At 37.0% G+C, this 16,586-nt stretch overlaps 2 protein-coding genes across 2 annotated transcripts in view; both read right to left on the bottom strand.

Moving 5' to 3' along the window:
- Positions 1-1,128, bottom strand: part of itga2b (integrin, alpha 2b) — a 29,154-nt gene extending 28,026 nt beyond the window's left edge. Inside the window, exon 1 of the mRNA XM_048210500.1 lies at positions 641-1,128. Coding sequence (XP_048066457.1) covers positions 641-816 — 176 coding nt within the window. The 5' untranslated portion in view covers positions 817-1,128. The remainder of the gene's footprint in view (positions 1-640) is intronic.
- A 972-nt stretch (positions 1,129-2,100) lies between these two features.
- Positions 2,101-16,014, bottom strand: LOC125273622. The gene is made up of 7 exons (XM_048199200.1): positions 15,684-16,014; positions 15,380-15,577; positions 7,442-7,620; positions 6,665-7,207; positions 5,344-5,505; positions 3,869-3,949; positions 2,101-2,789 (listed from the first exon to the last, which is right to left on the bottom strand). The coding sequence occupies exons 1-7, from the start codon at positions 16,012-16,014 to the stop codon at positions 2,616-2,618; spliced, it is 1,668 nt and encodes a 555-aa protein (XP_048055157.1). The 3' UTR covers positions 2,101-2,615.
- Between the last annotated feature and the right edge of the window lie 572 nt (positions 16,015-16,586).

The raw sequence follows: 16,586 nt of genomic DNA, 5'->3' as shown, positions 1-16,586 counted from the left end.
ATAAAACATTGTTTAGTATGTTTTTAAAGCTATTTTAAACATGAGGATTCATGAAATGTCCTCATATTTCATGTTTACGTCGTATACCAGTGTAATACCCATGTCATTATACAAATTTGTGTCCTCATAAATCTGAAAAACGCGCGCGCACACACACACACACACACACACACACACACACACACACACACACACACTTCAAAGGTTTTTATTCAGCAAGATTGCAATCAGTTGCTCAGTTAATGTTACACATGATTTCTATTTCAAATAAATTATATTCATCAAAAAAAAAAAAAAAAAAGTTTCCACTAAAATATTATGCAGTACAACTTCAAAACTGACAATAATAATATGCAATGCTTCTTTATCACCATCAGCATATTAGAATGTAATGGCTGCTGAAAATTTAGCCTTTTCATCACATAAATAAATTACATTTTGTAAAATATTAAGATAGACTGTTACTGTTTTTACTGCATTGTTGATCAAATGAGCATTGTGTTTCAAAAATCTTTCCGACTACAAACTTTTGAATGGCACTGTTAATGTAATGATTGGTTGAAGGGTTTAACAGATTCTGAAGGAATCAACCAGCTAATACATATGCAGAAAGTTTGCTGTGGAGGTCAGCACCACTCACCTTTCGCTGCTTGACTGATAAAAGTCGACTGAGAACCCAAAGTAGCTGTCCTCAGGGCCAGAGAAGACGGTGTATTTGTTCAGATCCAGGTTAAAGCCACTGATGTGATTTGGATAAATGAATATGGATAAATATCCAGTAAAAAACAGAAGACTGACTTCCAGCCTTTTCTCCATCTTCTGTGAGTCGTCCAAAGCCGTTCTACACAGTTCTCTCTGCCACTAGGAAGAAGTTGTTCTGTCCCTTTGGGAGAGGTCAGTACAACTCATTATACTACTCTGTGGTTATTGGAGTTAATATGACACTTGTGGGTGTCTGTTTTAGCTGTGCTTCCTTCAGATAACTGAGATACATGTCATGGGTTTCCTGGATGCTCAGTAAGTTTTTTTGTGGCATGTATTATTAAGAATTTGTCATTTTAAATAAATTTTCTGTTTTGAGATTGCAGCATATCAACACCCAGCTATGCCGTTCAATGAATCTACATTATGGTAGAGAAAGGAAAAAGGCTAATGTACCAAAAAAAGTAATTTGAGAACACCTCAAAATAGAAAAAAAGGAGGAGCATTTTCAGAAGTGATAGCAGAGACAGAATTGTGTAAGCAAAGGCTATGGTCAGGAAGTCACACCCTAAGAGATAACACACTTCCAATAAATATAGCTACTCATCTAATTATAAAAACTTTATTACATTTTTCAATTTTCTTTTAGATCTGTTGCAGATTTGGGTCTGAGTGCACCCTGAAGCAATTCATCTGCTCTTCAAATATGAAAAATTGACTTGCTGTTCAAAATGTCCTCCAATAAATGTATTAGTTGTTGTTTATCCGTCTAGGTCTGGCGGCTGAGTGAAAGACTTTTCCACTCTCTACCCCTTGGGGACATACTTGGTCAGATTAAGTACCGTATGTTTGGGTATGTTTAAATGTGACTTTATTTCTGTGCTTTTTCCAGTGCATGTCAAAGGAGATTTTTTTTTTTTTTCCTGTTTTTGTTTAGTGAAGTTTCATTGTTCTTTTTTATTCACATCAATTTTATTTCAACAAACAAATATGTATATATTGTTTGATTATGATTAACATTAATCATCCACATTACAATGTTGTTTAAAAAATGGATGCATGAATAAGCATTAAATATTTGGTAACACTTTACAATAAGGGTCATTACTTAACATTAGTTAACTATATTAGTTAACATAAACTAATAATGAACTGCACTTATACAGCATTTATTAATCTTTGTTAATGTTAATTTCAAGATTTACTAATACATTATTAAAATCTTGTTAACATTAGTTAATGCACTGAGAACTAACATGAACAAACAAAGAACAACTGTATTTTCATTAACTAACGTTAATGAAGATTAGTAAATACAGTAACAAATGTATTGCTCATGGTTAGTTCATGTTAGTTAATACATTAACTAATGTTTAACTAATGAACCTTACTGTAAAGTATTACCAAATATTCTCTTAATGTTTGTTTGATTTCATATGTATTTCTGTTGAATCCCAAAACCCACTATAATCTGTTGACTTCAGCCTAATAACAACAAAATGACAGATACTAAATAGTTACAAGCCCAGAGTGATTTTCATCTCATTTTCTGACATTGACTACATTCTGTACCGCACTGAATTAATTCAAATGACAAAACTACACAAAGATAATAAACCTAAGAGGCAGACATATTGAGATAGGAAACAGTCAAATGCAAGGGGATTATGTTTCCATAAAGCACACAGTAGAAGCTAAACTAATACAAAATTAAGCTTATTTTAGCTGAAAGCTAAAATAGTTTCATAGGGATCTGAGCTCAGAATTACACACCTGCAATCCACCAATCTCTGTCAGTAATGGATGGTCTAAGGATGTGCTAATTTGCTTTATTTAGCAAAGACTTCTAAAAAATATTCAGTCAGTGATGCCTTAAACAATTTTGCATGGAGATACAAGGTTTATTTGAATGACTATGCTTCCATATTGTTTTCAGGACCTCTGGGCTGCTTTTTTGAAAGATCTTTCAGGAGCACCTCCTTACATTCTGTCACCCAGTCGCCAAGGCAGTTCCAACGAGGATAGATCACCAGATCATGCAGGACCCAGGCAAGGAGAGAGCCAGCACAAGGTCCCACCCAATACACCTACACAAGGCCAGATGAGGCATGAGCATATTTCGTTATTATATAGTTATATATGCACAAAGCACTTGTCATTTCGCGAGTCAGTTTGTTCATGCAATTCGGCTCAGTTAGGTGACGAATACAGTCAGTCGCAGGCGGTTAACACTCCAATCCAGAAGGGGGCACGTGTGGTAATACAATGCTGTTTGATAACCGCCACAACAGGAAAAAGAGCAGAAGAAGAACAGCGCATATGGGATTGACTTGAGTGCTTGAAAACAAAGTCCACTAGCTGTGCGTATGCGTCAAATACGTCTTTCTGCGCTCATGGGCAAAGGAGAATACGTTTATATAATTTAAATATATTTTAAGTGGGGCAAATTGTAACACTTCTAATGGACGTTTTATTTTTCATTATTCTATTTATTTTGTACTTTTATAACACAAGATGCTTTTCAGTTTTGTAGCTGATTGTGACCAAAAACCTTTTGTTTTTTATTAGCCCTTCAAAAAAAATATGACCTATGAGTGCATTCTGTTTACTGCTTAGTGCCCAATACACTATAGGAGGCTGTACTGTACCAGCTAGGGGACTAAATGCTAAAAGTGGAACAAACTGTGATTTGCACTATCTGTTCAAAATAAATGACACCTAGCATTCTGGATTTGTTCCTTTGTCTGGTAACACTTTTGTTTAGGGTCCTGTTCTCACCATTAACTAGCTGCTTATGAGCATGCATGTTACTAGGATTTTGGCTGTTTATTAGTACTTATAAAGCAGATATTAATGCCTTATTCTGCATGACCATACTCTACATCCCATAATCCTACCCAATACATAAACTTAACATCTACCTTAAGCAGTAATTAGGGGTTAATTGTGGCAAAAGTCATAGTTAATAGCTAGTTAATAGTGAGAATTGGACCCGAAAGTGTGGTCTTTTTTCCTATTGTACTGAAATCATACCAAACCGTGACCCCAAAACCCGCGGTATGTACGAAACTGTGACTTCTGTGCACCGTTACACCCCATATATATATATATATATATATATATATATATATATATATATATATATATACATATGATATTTACTCACCCAGTGATTGTGGAAGTTCATAGTCAGCACAGCTGGACCAAATGACCTGGCAGGATTCATTCCACAGCCTGTGAAGCCAATCTGCAGACCAAAATACACAGGACAACTATGGGTCTCCTGCCAAATTCAAACTTCTTGCCAAATCTCCCCCTATTTATTTGGGGCAAACAAGCTGTCAATTTGTGCTTCAGAACAAATAAAATTAAATAATGCTCCCCATTCACATTCATTATAAACCTTGGAGGAATAAGGATATTTTTAAATATATCACTGATTGTGTTTGTCTGAAAGAAGAGTACAACTAGGATGGCTTGAGGGTGAGTAAATCATGGGATAATTTTCATTTTTGGTGAACTAGCCCTTTAACCCTTAAATGCATACCTCGGGTCTTTAGTGACCCGGGACGTTATTCACTACCCTCCTCCTCGTTCATTTTTTAAAGTTAGACATCAACCTTCTTGGTATTCCTCAATCAATTCATTATAAAGAATATAACAAGAAAAAAATCATAAAATTATAAAAGAATGCCTATTTTTGTATTCATTTTTTGTAAAAATTGTATAGGGTCGCAAACAACCCGAGGTATGTATGAGTGTACGTGTATTTTTTCTGCACAACAATAATTGAATCTTAGATGACAGAATAAGTGCAATTCACCGTTATTCCACAAGGTGGCAATGTCTGATACACAATGCTGAAGTGACGACTCATTTAGACAGAAAACTAAATAATAAGAGAAACATGAAATGGCTCAGCGATTTACTCAGCAAGTACTGAACGCAATCAAATATGACTGTAACTCTTACTGGATGGATCTGGTGAAGCTGTTAGCGATCGAAATATTGATTTTGAACATGTTGAAAATTATATAGTTTTGAGAATAGATATAGTGTTAGATATAGATCCAGGTCGATAAAGACCCCAATATGTAAGAATGATTGGCGAAACAGTCATGCATTTAAGGGTTAAAATATGACAACTGTGTCACAGTATGGTGGCTGTAGTAAGTGCACAATCACAAAGGAGATCACACAAAGAGTCCTTCAATAAATTCAACAAGAAACACAGGAAATAAAGCTCAGGAACCAACCACATAAATGAGACAGAGCGCCAAACTGAAAGAACTCAGGGCTTAAATACACAGGGAGGGTAATCAACTGAACAGAAACAAGTGCGTGGAACTGGAACTAATTAACAACCCAGGAAACTATAGGGTACACAGGCAGGCAAAACAGAGACAGAACACAGTGAAAATGAAACTGAACAAACACTGTACAAACTGAATATACACTAAATTTAAAGGATATTTTCATCAAAAGACAAAAATTTTATGACTAAAACAAAAATTACCACCGTTTAACTCTTGTGCACCAGTGAGCATTCAATTCACTTGAAAGTTTGTATCTTGAACGTGAATTTCAGTTTTATTCAAAACTTTAAATAAACTCTAAAGAATTCTCATCTGCCATCCTTACCGCCATGAGATGACCAAGGGTGACCGACAGGCCAATGACTGCAGGGGCCACAGAGGAAAACGCTGATTTGGGATGAGTGGCAGCCTGGACACATAGCACTAGCTGGAACGTAACAGCCATCTCCACTAACAGAGCCTGATACAGATATACCCCCGGGGCCACCTGAAGAAGGGTAAGTGGAGTTTTAGCTGTTATTGTTGGACACTATCTGTCTTTTCAGACTGACTCTATTTCCTTTCCTCATTCACTCCAATTACCTGGCAAAGTATAAATTCTCTCTCTGTCCCTCCATCCATCTATCCCCATCTTGCTTTTTCCTCACTTACTCTGACACACACACATCCCACATTTCCCTTCAAACTTTAATTTTTCTTGCTCGTTCTTATTTTGATACTTTCCATTTCCTTCTCTTCAGTGATTTACAGAGCTGTAATTCTATTATGATGCCTCTGTATTTCTGTGTACTATTACAAACTTTTTGACAGGTCTGTATTTTACCAAACACACACACACACACACACACACACACACACACACAAAAGAGAATACAGAAGAAAATGTAGTGATCCACTTTGATAGGTGCACTGAGATGTCATTTCAAGCTGAACAGGAATAACATAGAATATAATGTGGTTTCCTACATTTCTACCCATACTATCCAATTTCTACAGTATTGTTAATTAACAACAATCAAGAGTTAATCAAAATTAAAAGCAGAATTAGCTAATTAGAGAATTAAAAGTATAACACTTTGCATGTCACAATGAAATTGAGAATAATTTGCAGGAAATCATTAAATTAGATTGTAGAATAAATGAGAATGGCTTAACGGCTTGGCAATTACCCAGAGTTAACATAATAATGGTGAATAAAAGCCCTAATTTTATTGTGCAAGCACATTAATTATAGACACAAGTCTCCAAAGAAATCAAATGGCAATTCATTAAACTACATGTAATTCTGATTCTGACAAAGTTGAACACAGAGATGAAAAGATCCAGATCACAGAAATCAGAGGATCCAAAACACAGAGATAAGATATACATAACAAAGACATCAGAATCAGACAATCCAGAAAAGATATCAGAAGAAACGGAAATCAGACGATCCAGAACAAAGACATCAGAAGATACAGATATCAGAAGATACAGAGTGCAGATATCAGAAAATACAGAATTCAGATGATCCAGAACAAAGACATCAGACGATCCAGAACAAAGGTGTCAGAAGACACAGAAATCACATAATCCAGAACACAGATATCAGAATAATATTAGAGAACCATATAGACCTATAACCTGTAGGAATGGAAACATCTCACCTCATTAATCCCCAGATTGCTCCTTAGGGCAGTTGGTGTAATGCCTAATAGCAGAGCACAGGCGCTGAGGGCACCAAGCAGCTGGGCTCCCACCATCAGGACAGCTCGCCAGGGACTCACCCTTAAGCCTGCGACCAATGCCAGAGTAACCACTGGGTTGAGGTGAACCTCACCGAGGCAGACACAGGACAGGGCTAGTGAAACTCCAAAGGCCAAAGAAACATGCAGTGGGTCAGTTGAGCATGCCGGAGAAAAGTCCAGCGTCGGAAGGGGTTCGTCTGTAATGGAGTCCCAGGACAGACGCCCTGCATGCGGCCACAGCACGACAGAAGAGAGGCTGATGAAGAGGAAAAAAAGGGTTCCCAAAAACTCACAGAACATGTCACGTAAAAACAAGTCAGACCACACATCCCTCAGAATCAAACTGAATGTGGACAAGGGTTTCATGGTGCTTCTTCTTCTTCTCGTCTTTTGGTCAGTTTGTATTGCACCTCGTAACCTAGATCTCCAATAGCAAAGAATTTTGAATTTGCAGTTCTGATTCTAAGTCAGACCTTGAAGAGACATCAACATGATGAAAATTATATTTAAATTGCTCAAATTCACAGCCACGTCGTTCTTATATTTGGCATTCAATATGGGACCTTGTGACGTGTTCAGTTGGATCCCTCAGCATTCACCCCGCCTTCTTTTGTCCACTGGCCTGATCTTTCCTGAACACTGTTATAGAAAAGGCTTGCAATTTCCTCAGGTGCTAAGTGAAGAACCAGAAACTACTTTCAGACTCTCTCCATATTCTAAATTTTTCCTTTCCAGCACCGATTGGATTTTCTTATCAAAAACCAGCAGTCCTCGCTCTGGGGTTTCAACTGCCAGAGGGGCTAAGCTTGAGGGTCTGACTTGATTCAGTCCCTTTATCGAAAAGGCTCTCATGTATTCCTCTGAGGTAGTCATGACTGAAAGGGATTAAGACATGTCAAATATCCAACATTTTACTAAGTACCTACCCAGCAAGTGTTAAGACGAAGGCTATTAGATCTTTGTAGGCCATAAAAATCAGAGAAGCCAAAGCATATTGTAAAGAGACAGTAAAGAATGCGGCAAAGCAGACTTTTGTGCTTTTGTTCTGAGCTGGACAAATCCAAATGCAAACAAACCTCAATTTCAAATCACACAATTAAAGTATGAGAGTGCTATTCGAAGGGTTAGGTCCATACCTGCTCACCACTTTCAGTGGCAAGTTCTCTCAAAGTGACTGAGAAGAAAGAGTGGAAACAAAAACTCTTGTGATAACATGGGCGACCACAACAATGGCTGCACAGTTTGAAGCTGAGCTCCTTTGACATTCTATAGAGGTCACAATATGAATGTAGGATCAGGATAAGGTTGATATGAGTGAAACATAATTAGGAAATATAAGGTTACCTTTTTAGGAGAAAACAGCTAACCCTTGTGTATATAACGAGGCGTTTGACAGAAGGACACTTGGAGGACTCAATGTATGGAGAGAGGGAGCAACCGGATCATTTCGCATAGACTTCCTTTGTGAAAAAGAGATGAAAATGTTTAGTCTGTATAATGCAAGTGTTTGAAATGTGTGGAAATCAATGTATCATGAACTAATATGCAGTGCAGTCACAACAACCTGAAGCTGAACGCACTCAAAGCAGTGGAGATGATTGTGGACTTTAGGAGAAACCCCCCAGCTCTCCCCCCACACACCATAATGAACAGCACTGTGGCAACGGTGGAGTCACTTAGGTTCCTGGGCACAACAATATCTCAGGACCTGAAATGGGACACTCACATAGGCTCCATTGTGAAAAAGGCCCAGCAGAGGTTGACTTCGACAGCTGAGGAAGTTCAGCTTGCCACAGGAGCTGCTGACACAGTTCTAATCTGCAGTCATAGAGTCTGTCCTCTGCACTTAGGGCGTATGTTTGACATTAAAATATTTAATTATGGTTGAATTTGTTTTTTTCAAGTTCCCTGAACTCTAAACTATAGCAGAGTTGTAAAAACTCAAAAAAAATATTTAGTGTTAACTTAAATATCTGATATTTGTTGAATGAACTCAAAAATAATAGTTAGTTAAACTTTTTGGCACATTTTGAGTAAAAGGTACTTTCCATTTTTAGTTAGTTATACTGTTTGGGTTTACAGTGCCGAATTTGAAAATCGCACTAAGCCATATCGCGATTTTAGATTTATTTCAATTCATCATGCAGCCATAATTGTTAATACTGACATTACAAAATCACATTGTTTATATTTATAGCCATTATTTAAGATTCTGTGGGAATGAGATGAAAGCAAAAACTTCTAGAGCAAGGATGATGTCCTTTGTCTTTGTGCTTTACAAGTAGGTTAGAATAATAGAATGGTTGACCCAACTGTAAAGGGTCCAGAAATGTGAAACTTTTGGCTAATTTTACATACAGCACTTCATAGCCATTACATCACATACCCATCACTTGTTTTGTCCTGGTTAACTACTTCAGTAAACTGCTTGGATCTGTTTTGCCTCCATTTCTGCTTAAACAAGTAGACTTCGCAACTGTGTAGCTTAATGAGAGTCTGCAAATTAGTGCCTGATGAAAAAATAAGCTTTAAATATTGCCATCATTATGTTGGAAAACACTCTTATCAAAATAATTTCTGTTAAACTTATGTACAGTCTTAGGCCATCACCAGCTTTGTTTTAGCAATGCCAAACCATATTTATTTTCCAGTCTCTTTATTACTATGCAATATGTACACAATATGTTTCTCAAAAATGAAACTCTGAGAAACTTCTCATCAGATTTTGAAAGTTTTCTTGGCCTTCCAGTCCTTTTCCATTCCATTTAGTTTTAAGAGAGCCAGTTTCCTGCTATTGCTCAAGTGTAAAGGGAGGTCACTAAATACTTGCTACTTTTGCCTATAAAAGCTTTTTTTTTTTTTTTCTGTTTTTAATACTGCATACAAATTTACTATATTTTCTGGTTATATTCTAATAAAGAGACTGAGAAATAATTATATATAATCATAATATCATTGCTAAAACAACATCTAATTGTGGTCTAAGTCTTTTGCACAGTATGGTATATTTTTAGTTAAAACTGTAAAGTTATTTAGCTATATCACATGTAGGTTTTTTCCTTTGTGTTTAATATAATGACCATTAGGAGGTGTTCTAGGCATGTTTTCCTTGATTGGTTTTTCCTGACGTTGTTGTTTAAAACTAAAGTAAAAGAGCAGCGCACGTTTGGTGTGTTTTTACCGTGAAGTGAGAGTTCCGTGTCTTTATTAAAATCAACACATTAATGATTTATTTCTCATCCACCCATGACCCACACACAATTCATTGGAATCTTATTTTTTATTACTTGGCCTGCCCGACCCATTGATTACCCACAGTGTCTGGGGATATAACCACAATCCACACATCACTAGTACCTACACTATAAAAAAGAATTATTGGTTTAACATAAAAAGGTAAGTTACTGTACCTGGTTGCCTTAAAATTTTGAGTTCATTGAAATTAAAAATTATTTGATACAATGTAAAATTAGAGTTAATACAATGAAGGTGATTGGTTTAATCAGCAGAAACTCAAAATATCGTGTTATCTGAACCACATTAATTATCTAAGTTGATTTGACAAAAGAAAAAATGTTGTGATAACAAATCATGAAAATATTTTATTTTTTACAGTGTACTGCTATATTTGCTGTCAATATGGTTAAAAAAACCAAAAGAAAAATAGAAAATCACTCACTGCTCTTGATTGATTTTGAAATTTAGTAGCTTTAATAAGAATATATTTCTTATTTGATTCGTGCTGTTAAATGCTCTGGGGTGCGTTTTCCGAAAGCATTGTTAGTCAACTAAGGTCGTAAGTCCCATTGAACTCTATTGATAATGACCGAACTTGCGACCATAGTTCGTTTTGGTAAACGCACCCCTGGCTAGGAGATAACATGGCGGACTGTGTACAGCTCACTCAGAGAATCTGTCACCTGTTGTGGGCGTGGCCTGTTCCAAATGTGACGTCACATTAGAGTACATTCCTGAACGGCTCATTTTGAGACACTATTTCAGATTTATGGGGAAAATAACAAACAGAGTGTATGGATTTTTACCACAATAGGGTGGTTGTGTACACAACTACTGACACAGTATTATGTTCAAAAACAATATAAATGTGAATTTTGCATAGTTCCCCTTTAAGCAGACATCTGACATTGGAAAGAGAAATAAGGTACACAAATGAGACCAATGACTCAAAATATTTTTAGCTGATATCCAAGAAAAATAGGCTGTTTAGGTCTTTCTAAGGTCAAAGCGGTATTAAGATTCCAGGTCAATATTCTCATCTCAGTAGGTTGATGGCGTCTTATCTTACAACCTCAGTCTGCGGTTTTAGCCGGCTCTCAGATTTATGTTCATTTTGTTCAGTCTCTCCTCTGGACAGGGTTGGGTTTATATTCATTGTCCATCCTCAAGATGTGGCCATCTGTAAATCGTTTCTGGGCTTCTGCAGAGCCTCAGAACCATGTAGGTACTAAATCTAATCAGACCACCCCTCCTGCATTTGAAGATTACATTTGGTCACCCCACCAGCACAAGAGCTTTGTGTCTAAGAAGTTCAGAAGGGTATCATTTTGGATTAGATTCCACTGGAGGATTTTTGGAATTTACTCAGGCCTCAGGGGTTTCACATCAGTGTCTGTTCTTTTAGTGAAATTTTTCTGGGAGAAAAAGGCTTCATCATTGCACTTTTCCGCTGACTTGCATATCATGTCAAGTGCTGCTATTCAGTTCACACCAAAGAGCAAATCATACTAAAAAATTAAATACAAAATCTTTCACATTGTGAATCACATTGCTAAAGGCCCATAACATTGGTTTTTGAATATAGAAGATGAATTTAGTGAATGAATAAAAAAAAGTTTCTAGGCAATTTTGTCCATTGGAAGATAAGCCAAGTCTGTCTTCAAATGACATCTGCTATAATTGCCTCCAACTTCGGCTGTCTGTATGTATTATTAATGACAAATCTAATAAGGCTAAAACTGTCAAATTTTTTGATAAGGTGAAAATTGTTTCTGAAGTTATGTGATTTAAGCCCTAAAGCAGGCATACATCATACATCAGAGTTTTCTGACTCACTCATTTTTAATGAATAAAGTGGGTTCAGTCATTGGATGATCAGTTCTTATTTCATTTTAGACCATTTTTATTCAAAAGACAGTGAAATTGTGACAGGATGTTAGTGGGAAACTGTCTGATAACAGTACTGTTTGGAAAAGAAATAACACATTTTGCCTTTATTATTTGAGCTAAACATGTTTAATTGTTAAACTGAAATGTTTAAATCAGTCCACTAAAATTCACAATAAATTACAGCTCAAGTCAGACCACCATCTGTTTGGTTACTGACATTCTTCCAAATATCTTTCTTTGTGTTCAGCAGAACAAAGACATTCATACAGGTTTCACTGTAAACCCTAACGCTCAAAATAATTAATTGGTTTGAGTAGGACAAACTTAAATTAAACAAATTAGTTCAGTCAAATTAACTTTTATGAGTATTTATCATTTTCTTTTTCTTTCAAGTTCACAAAACTGATATATTTTAAGTAAAGTGAACATTTCATTGTTTTCAGTTTTATGAACTTATTTCTTTTAATTTAGATGAACTTAAGTTTAACTGAAACTGGGTTGGGATTACTGTTTCCCAGCATGCTTTGTCCATGACACTCAAAAGGGAGAGTAAATGCTAAAATTAGGTGTTATATAATGTTTTTTTTTTTTTTTTTTTTTTTTTGTGCAAGATTAATGTTAAGTGGGAGATTTAGTAGTGATTAATGTTTTGTTATGCTAATTCAGAAGAGTTTCTGTTAATTTGTTTTTTTGGAGAGTTACCATCATGGTGACAAGCGGCTTAGTTTGAGCAAACATGTTAAATATTTAAAATGTGTTTCTGCACTCATTCAGCAAGTGCTATACCATGCTGCTGTTAACATGTTAGCAAATTAGCTTTTTCTGAATTAGCTTGTTATAAGTTTACCCTAATAAAAATGTTCACATTGAGGTTACATGAAAATTTTAAGTTAATTGTATGAATTAGTGTACTCAAACATTTAAAATTAAGAACAATTAAATTATTTATGAGTACAAAATAAAAATCTGCCAGTTCTGCATAAACTTTGAATTTCTTAACTTAAAAATTTTGAAGCAACTGATTGCCTCAAATTTTTTGAGTTTTGCCAACTTATTTGGGCTTACAGTGTACTTGAGGGTGAGTAAATGATGAAAGAATTTTCATTTTTGGGTGAACTATTCCTTTAAGTGAACCACAAACTAATGTTCAAAAGTTTGGGGTCAGTCAATTTTTTTTTAAAGAAATTTGTTCAGATTTCTAATTCAAGTGAATGATGTTCTTTTGAAGTTTCTATTAATCAAATAATTCTGAAAATATATATATAAGCCATTTCAGAGCAAAAACATAAATGCTGTCAAAAGCCTGAGATATATATTGAGATTTTGTTTTGCTGTTCCAAAGGTACTACTGTCTGGTTTAGAGTAGAAACATGCCATTTGTCCTTGATAGCCACAGGTGCAGAACTTTGCTAAAGTGCAGAGATTTATTTAATCATAAAAGGATTGCCACTGAAGTAGGACTCAAGGGCACACAGAAATATTAACTTTTTAGTAGGTAAAAGACAAAAAAAGTAAAGTTATTGATTTGAAAGTTTTCCTGCAAAAAGCAGATATTAAAAGTCAAAAAGCATTCTTGATTATGAGCATTAACCCTTTTTATGAAACCATGTTCAACATGCACCACTTTGCTTTTTAACACTCTCTCACTAGATGGCAACATTATCATGTAACACTTGCTCTCTACAGCAATTAGACAGCATTTCCAAATCCCTCATTTACCCAGTAATGCTAGAATGCCAGATTTGTGTAAATTTCATGAATTGCATCAACATGATATTAATGTCAGGGTAGAGGACTAATGTGGGCAGGCCACTCTGCGACACTTGTCAGTTATTTTACACACTCTCATTTATCTGTTTTGGCTGTGAACGATATTGCATACAGAGGTTTAGAGTGCTCCTCCTCCGCCAGCACCATTGAAAGAGCACATTTCCATGTGCTGGGGAAGCTGATATTTCAAATACCATGGCAACATTTGTGTCATTTTGTGTTGAGCTTAATGAAAATCAGTGTGACACTAATCTGATAAACCAGGGAGAACAAAATATTTGCTAGCATATCTTATCAGGGTTCATTATGTGATAACTCATTTATATATTTCTTTTTATCTTACAAGTAAGGCGGTGCAGGAAGTAAACAACAACACAAAAGGTGTTTGGTCTGACATTGTGAGAGATTCAATTGGTTTCATACAACAGATTCACTGCACTGGTGAATAAAATTCAAGTTCTGTCCGCTTGTCGTTCGACGACTCCTGATGTTTACTGCATGATAACTGCTTGAAAGGACTGAGGTCTGGGAGTACTGCCAGCTCTGCTCTCAGACAGCTATAAACCCATAGGCATAACTATTTTACACTTTTGGCCATTAGATAAAAGGCTTCAAATTTAAAACTTCTAAAATCTCATTGCAAACAAACTAAAACAAACAAACCAAAGAAAATAAAATAAAATAAGACGCATCACCAAACAAAACTGCAAAAATATTGACTGTTACAGCTGTTACAATGATACATTGCAAAGTGGTGTAGCCCATATTTAGTGAAACAGGTATTAGCAATTGATTTAACGCTAGGAGAAAATATTTTACAATAAAATTACACACGTTACTTTTAAAGACAAATGGAACTGGGTTGCTTATTAACTCATTAAAATATCATGACACTGTTTGACATGACAATGTCCAATCAACCCACAAGCTATAGGTCTTAGTGAACAAATACAACTATGTCATTGAAGAAAATCTTCAACGAAGCAACAATTCAGCACAAACGCAGGTCATGCAATGGCTATCTGCATAGGCTAGCACACAGGGTTGGGCAAAAATTCATGAAAATGTATTTTAAAATAAAATACCAAATACCTTAATTTTAAGCGTATAAAAATAAACTACAAAATACAGCAGCCACACAATGTATCAAAATAAACTACTGTATTTTTGTATTTTAAAAATACTAAAAAATACTTTTACTTGAGACAATGAAATTTCTTCACAAACCTTCCATCAATTGGCCTATTTGATCGATCCCTTCACCATTATACCGACTCAGTTGATTAAGTAAAGGATGTTTGATAGCAACAGCTTTTCTCTGCCCGATTCATGCAATAAATCTGACATATGAAACCAGTTAAAGGCACAATATGTAGGATTTGTCATGAGCCAGGTTTAATTTGCTCCTAATTTTCTCCTTTCTTCCTTTTCTTTCCTTTAGTTGGTTTCAGCTGTATCTCGTTTTCCTCCGCGTTCGCACTGATTGCTTGCACACCTGTCGCGTTTCTCTCCTGATTGTCTTGCCTACTTCTCTCTGGTGTTTGCCGCGCTTCAGTGTCGGATTATTGTTTCCCTGTTGCTGGCGTTCTCGCTAAACTATCAGCTTGAAGATTCTTGACCATTGTTATTGTGTCTGCCGCAGTCTCCTCGCGGGCCAGGTGACGGATTTAGATTACCGTTTTCAATTCCTCCGCGCCGAGCTGTCTGATCCTCTATCTCCCAGCCCAGTCATCGAACCAAGAGTCAACAATCCACCACGATATTCGGGTGAGCCAACTGAATGTAAAGCCCTTTTGACCCAGTGTGAAGTCATCTTCTCTCTCCAGCCCTCCACATATGCGGCTAACTGCACCAGAATTGCTTTTGTGATTTCGCTGTTGATGGGAAGACTGCGGTCTGGGAGGCGGAGGCTGAATGCTGTCAGTCTTTCTCCCTCTTCAAGGAAGAGATGACAAAGGTTTTTGATTGATCTGTGAGCGGGCGTGAGGCATCTCATCAGCTGGCCGTGCTGCGCCAGGGGAGGCATTCTGTCTCGGATTACTCCATCGAGTTTCGTAATCTCTCTGCGACAAGAGAGTGGAACGAACCCGCTCTGACAGCACGTTTTCTGGAGGGTCTGTGCTCTGAGATGCAGGTGACTGGAATACAGATTTCTCCCGCTGAGCGTCAGTGCCGTGTTCTACATCGTCTATGTATGTACTGTGGGTGATCTGGCCATCTGATTGCTGTCTGCCCATTAAAAGGAAGCGCTCGTCAGTAGATCGGGGAGTACTGACGGGCGCAGCTGCACAATCCCCTTCTGAGAGAACCCGTACTATTTTCCTGGTCACTCTGCACTGGCCTGGTTCCATAGCTTTTTGCCAAGCCTTCATCGATTCAGATTGTGAAGGAAACTTCATGGATGAAGCATGGGCTTTGGAACATAAGGTCCCGTTATGTGAACTAGACAAGCCTACCCCTCTGTTCGCTCTGGATGGGAGTAAACTGCCTTGTATTCGTCTCGCCACCATTCCGGTGAGTCTCACCATCTCAGGCAATCATCAAGAGACTATTTCTTTTTTGATTTTTCATTCCTCTATTTCTCCTATTGTTTTGGGTCATCCTTGACTCGTCCAGCATAACCCTCAGATTAACTGGGCCGAGGAGACCATGTCCTGGAAATTGTCGTGTCATACTCATTGCCTTGTGTCTGCTTTCCCTGCTGTTTCTTCTGTTTCTGTTTTTCAGGAGGAGCCTGGTGATTTGTCAGGAGTGCCGGAGGAGTACCATGATCTGCGAGTCGTGTTCAGCTGTTCCCGTGCCGCTTCTCTCCCTCCCCATTGCCCTTACGATTGCAGTATCGAGCTCCTTCCCGGTACTACACCTCCTCGAGGTCACTTGTTCTCGTTATCCGCTCCCGAACGCGAGGCTCTTGAAAAGTATCTAACTGAGAGTCTCGCGGCCA

The sequence above is a fragment of the Megalobrama amblycephala genome, linkage group LG1, assembly GCF_018812025.1.
Source record: "Megalobrama amblycephala isolate DHTTF-2021 linkage group LG1, ASM1881202v1, whole genome shotgun sequence".
Taxonomy (NCBI): domain Eukaryota; kingdom Metazoa; phylum Chordata; class Actinopteri; order Cypriniformes; family Xenocyprididae; genus Megalobrama; species Megalobrama amblycephala.
This window is presented reverse-complemented; position numbering and strand designations above follow the sequence as displayed.

Bases quoted from the DNA above. Each gene is read 5' to 3' on its own strand.
- LOC125273622 (XM_048199200.1), bottom strand. From the start codon at position 16,014: ATGAAGGCTTGGCAAAAAGCTATGGAACCAGGCCAGTGCAGAGTGACC. The intron at 7,621-15,379 runs GTTCGATGACTG...AATCCCTTTCAG, and splicing joins TGGTGGATTGTTGACTCTTG to TCATGACTACCTCAGAGGAA. The intron at 3,950-5,343 runs GTAAGGATGGCA...TTTGGTCTGCAG, and splicing joins CCCTTGGTCATCTCATGGCG to ATTGGCTTCACAGGCTGTGG.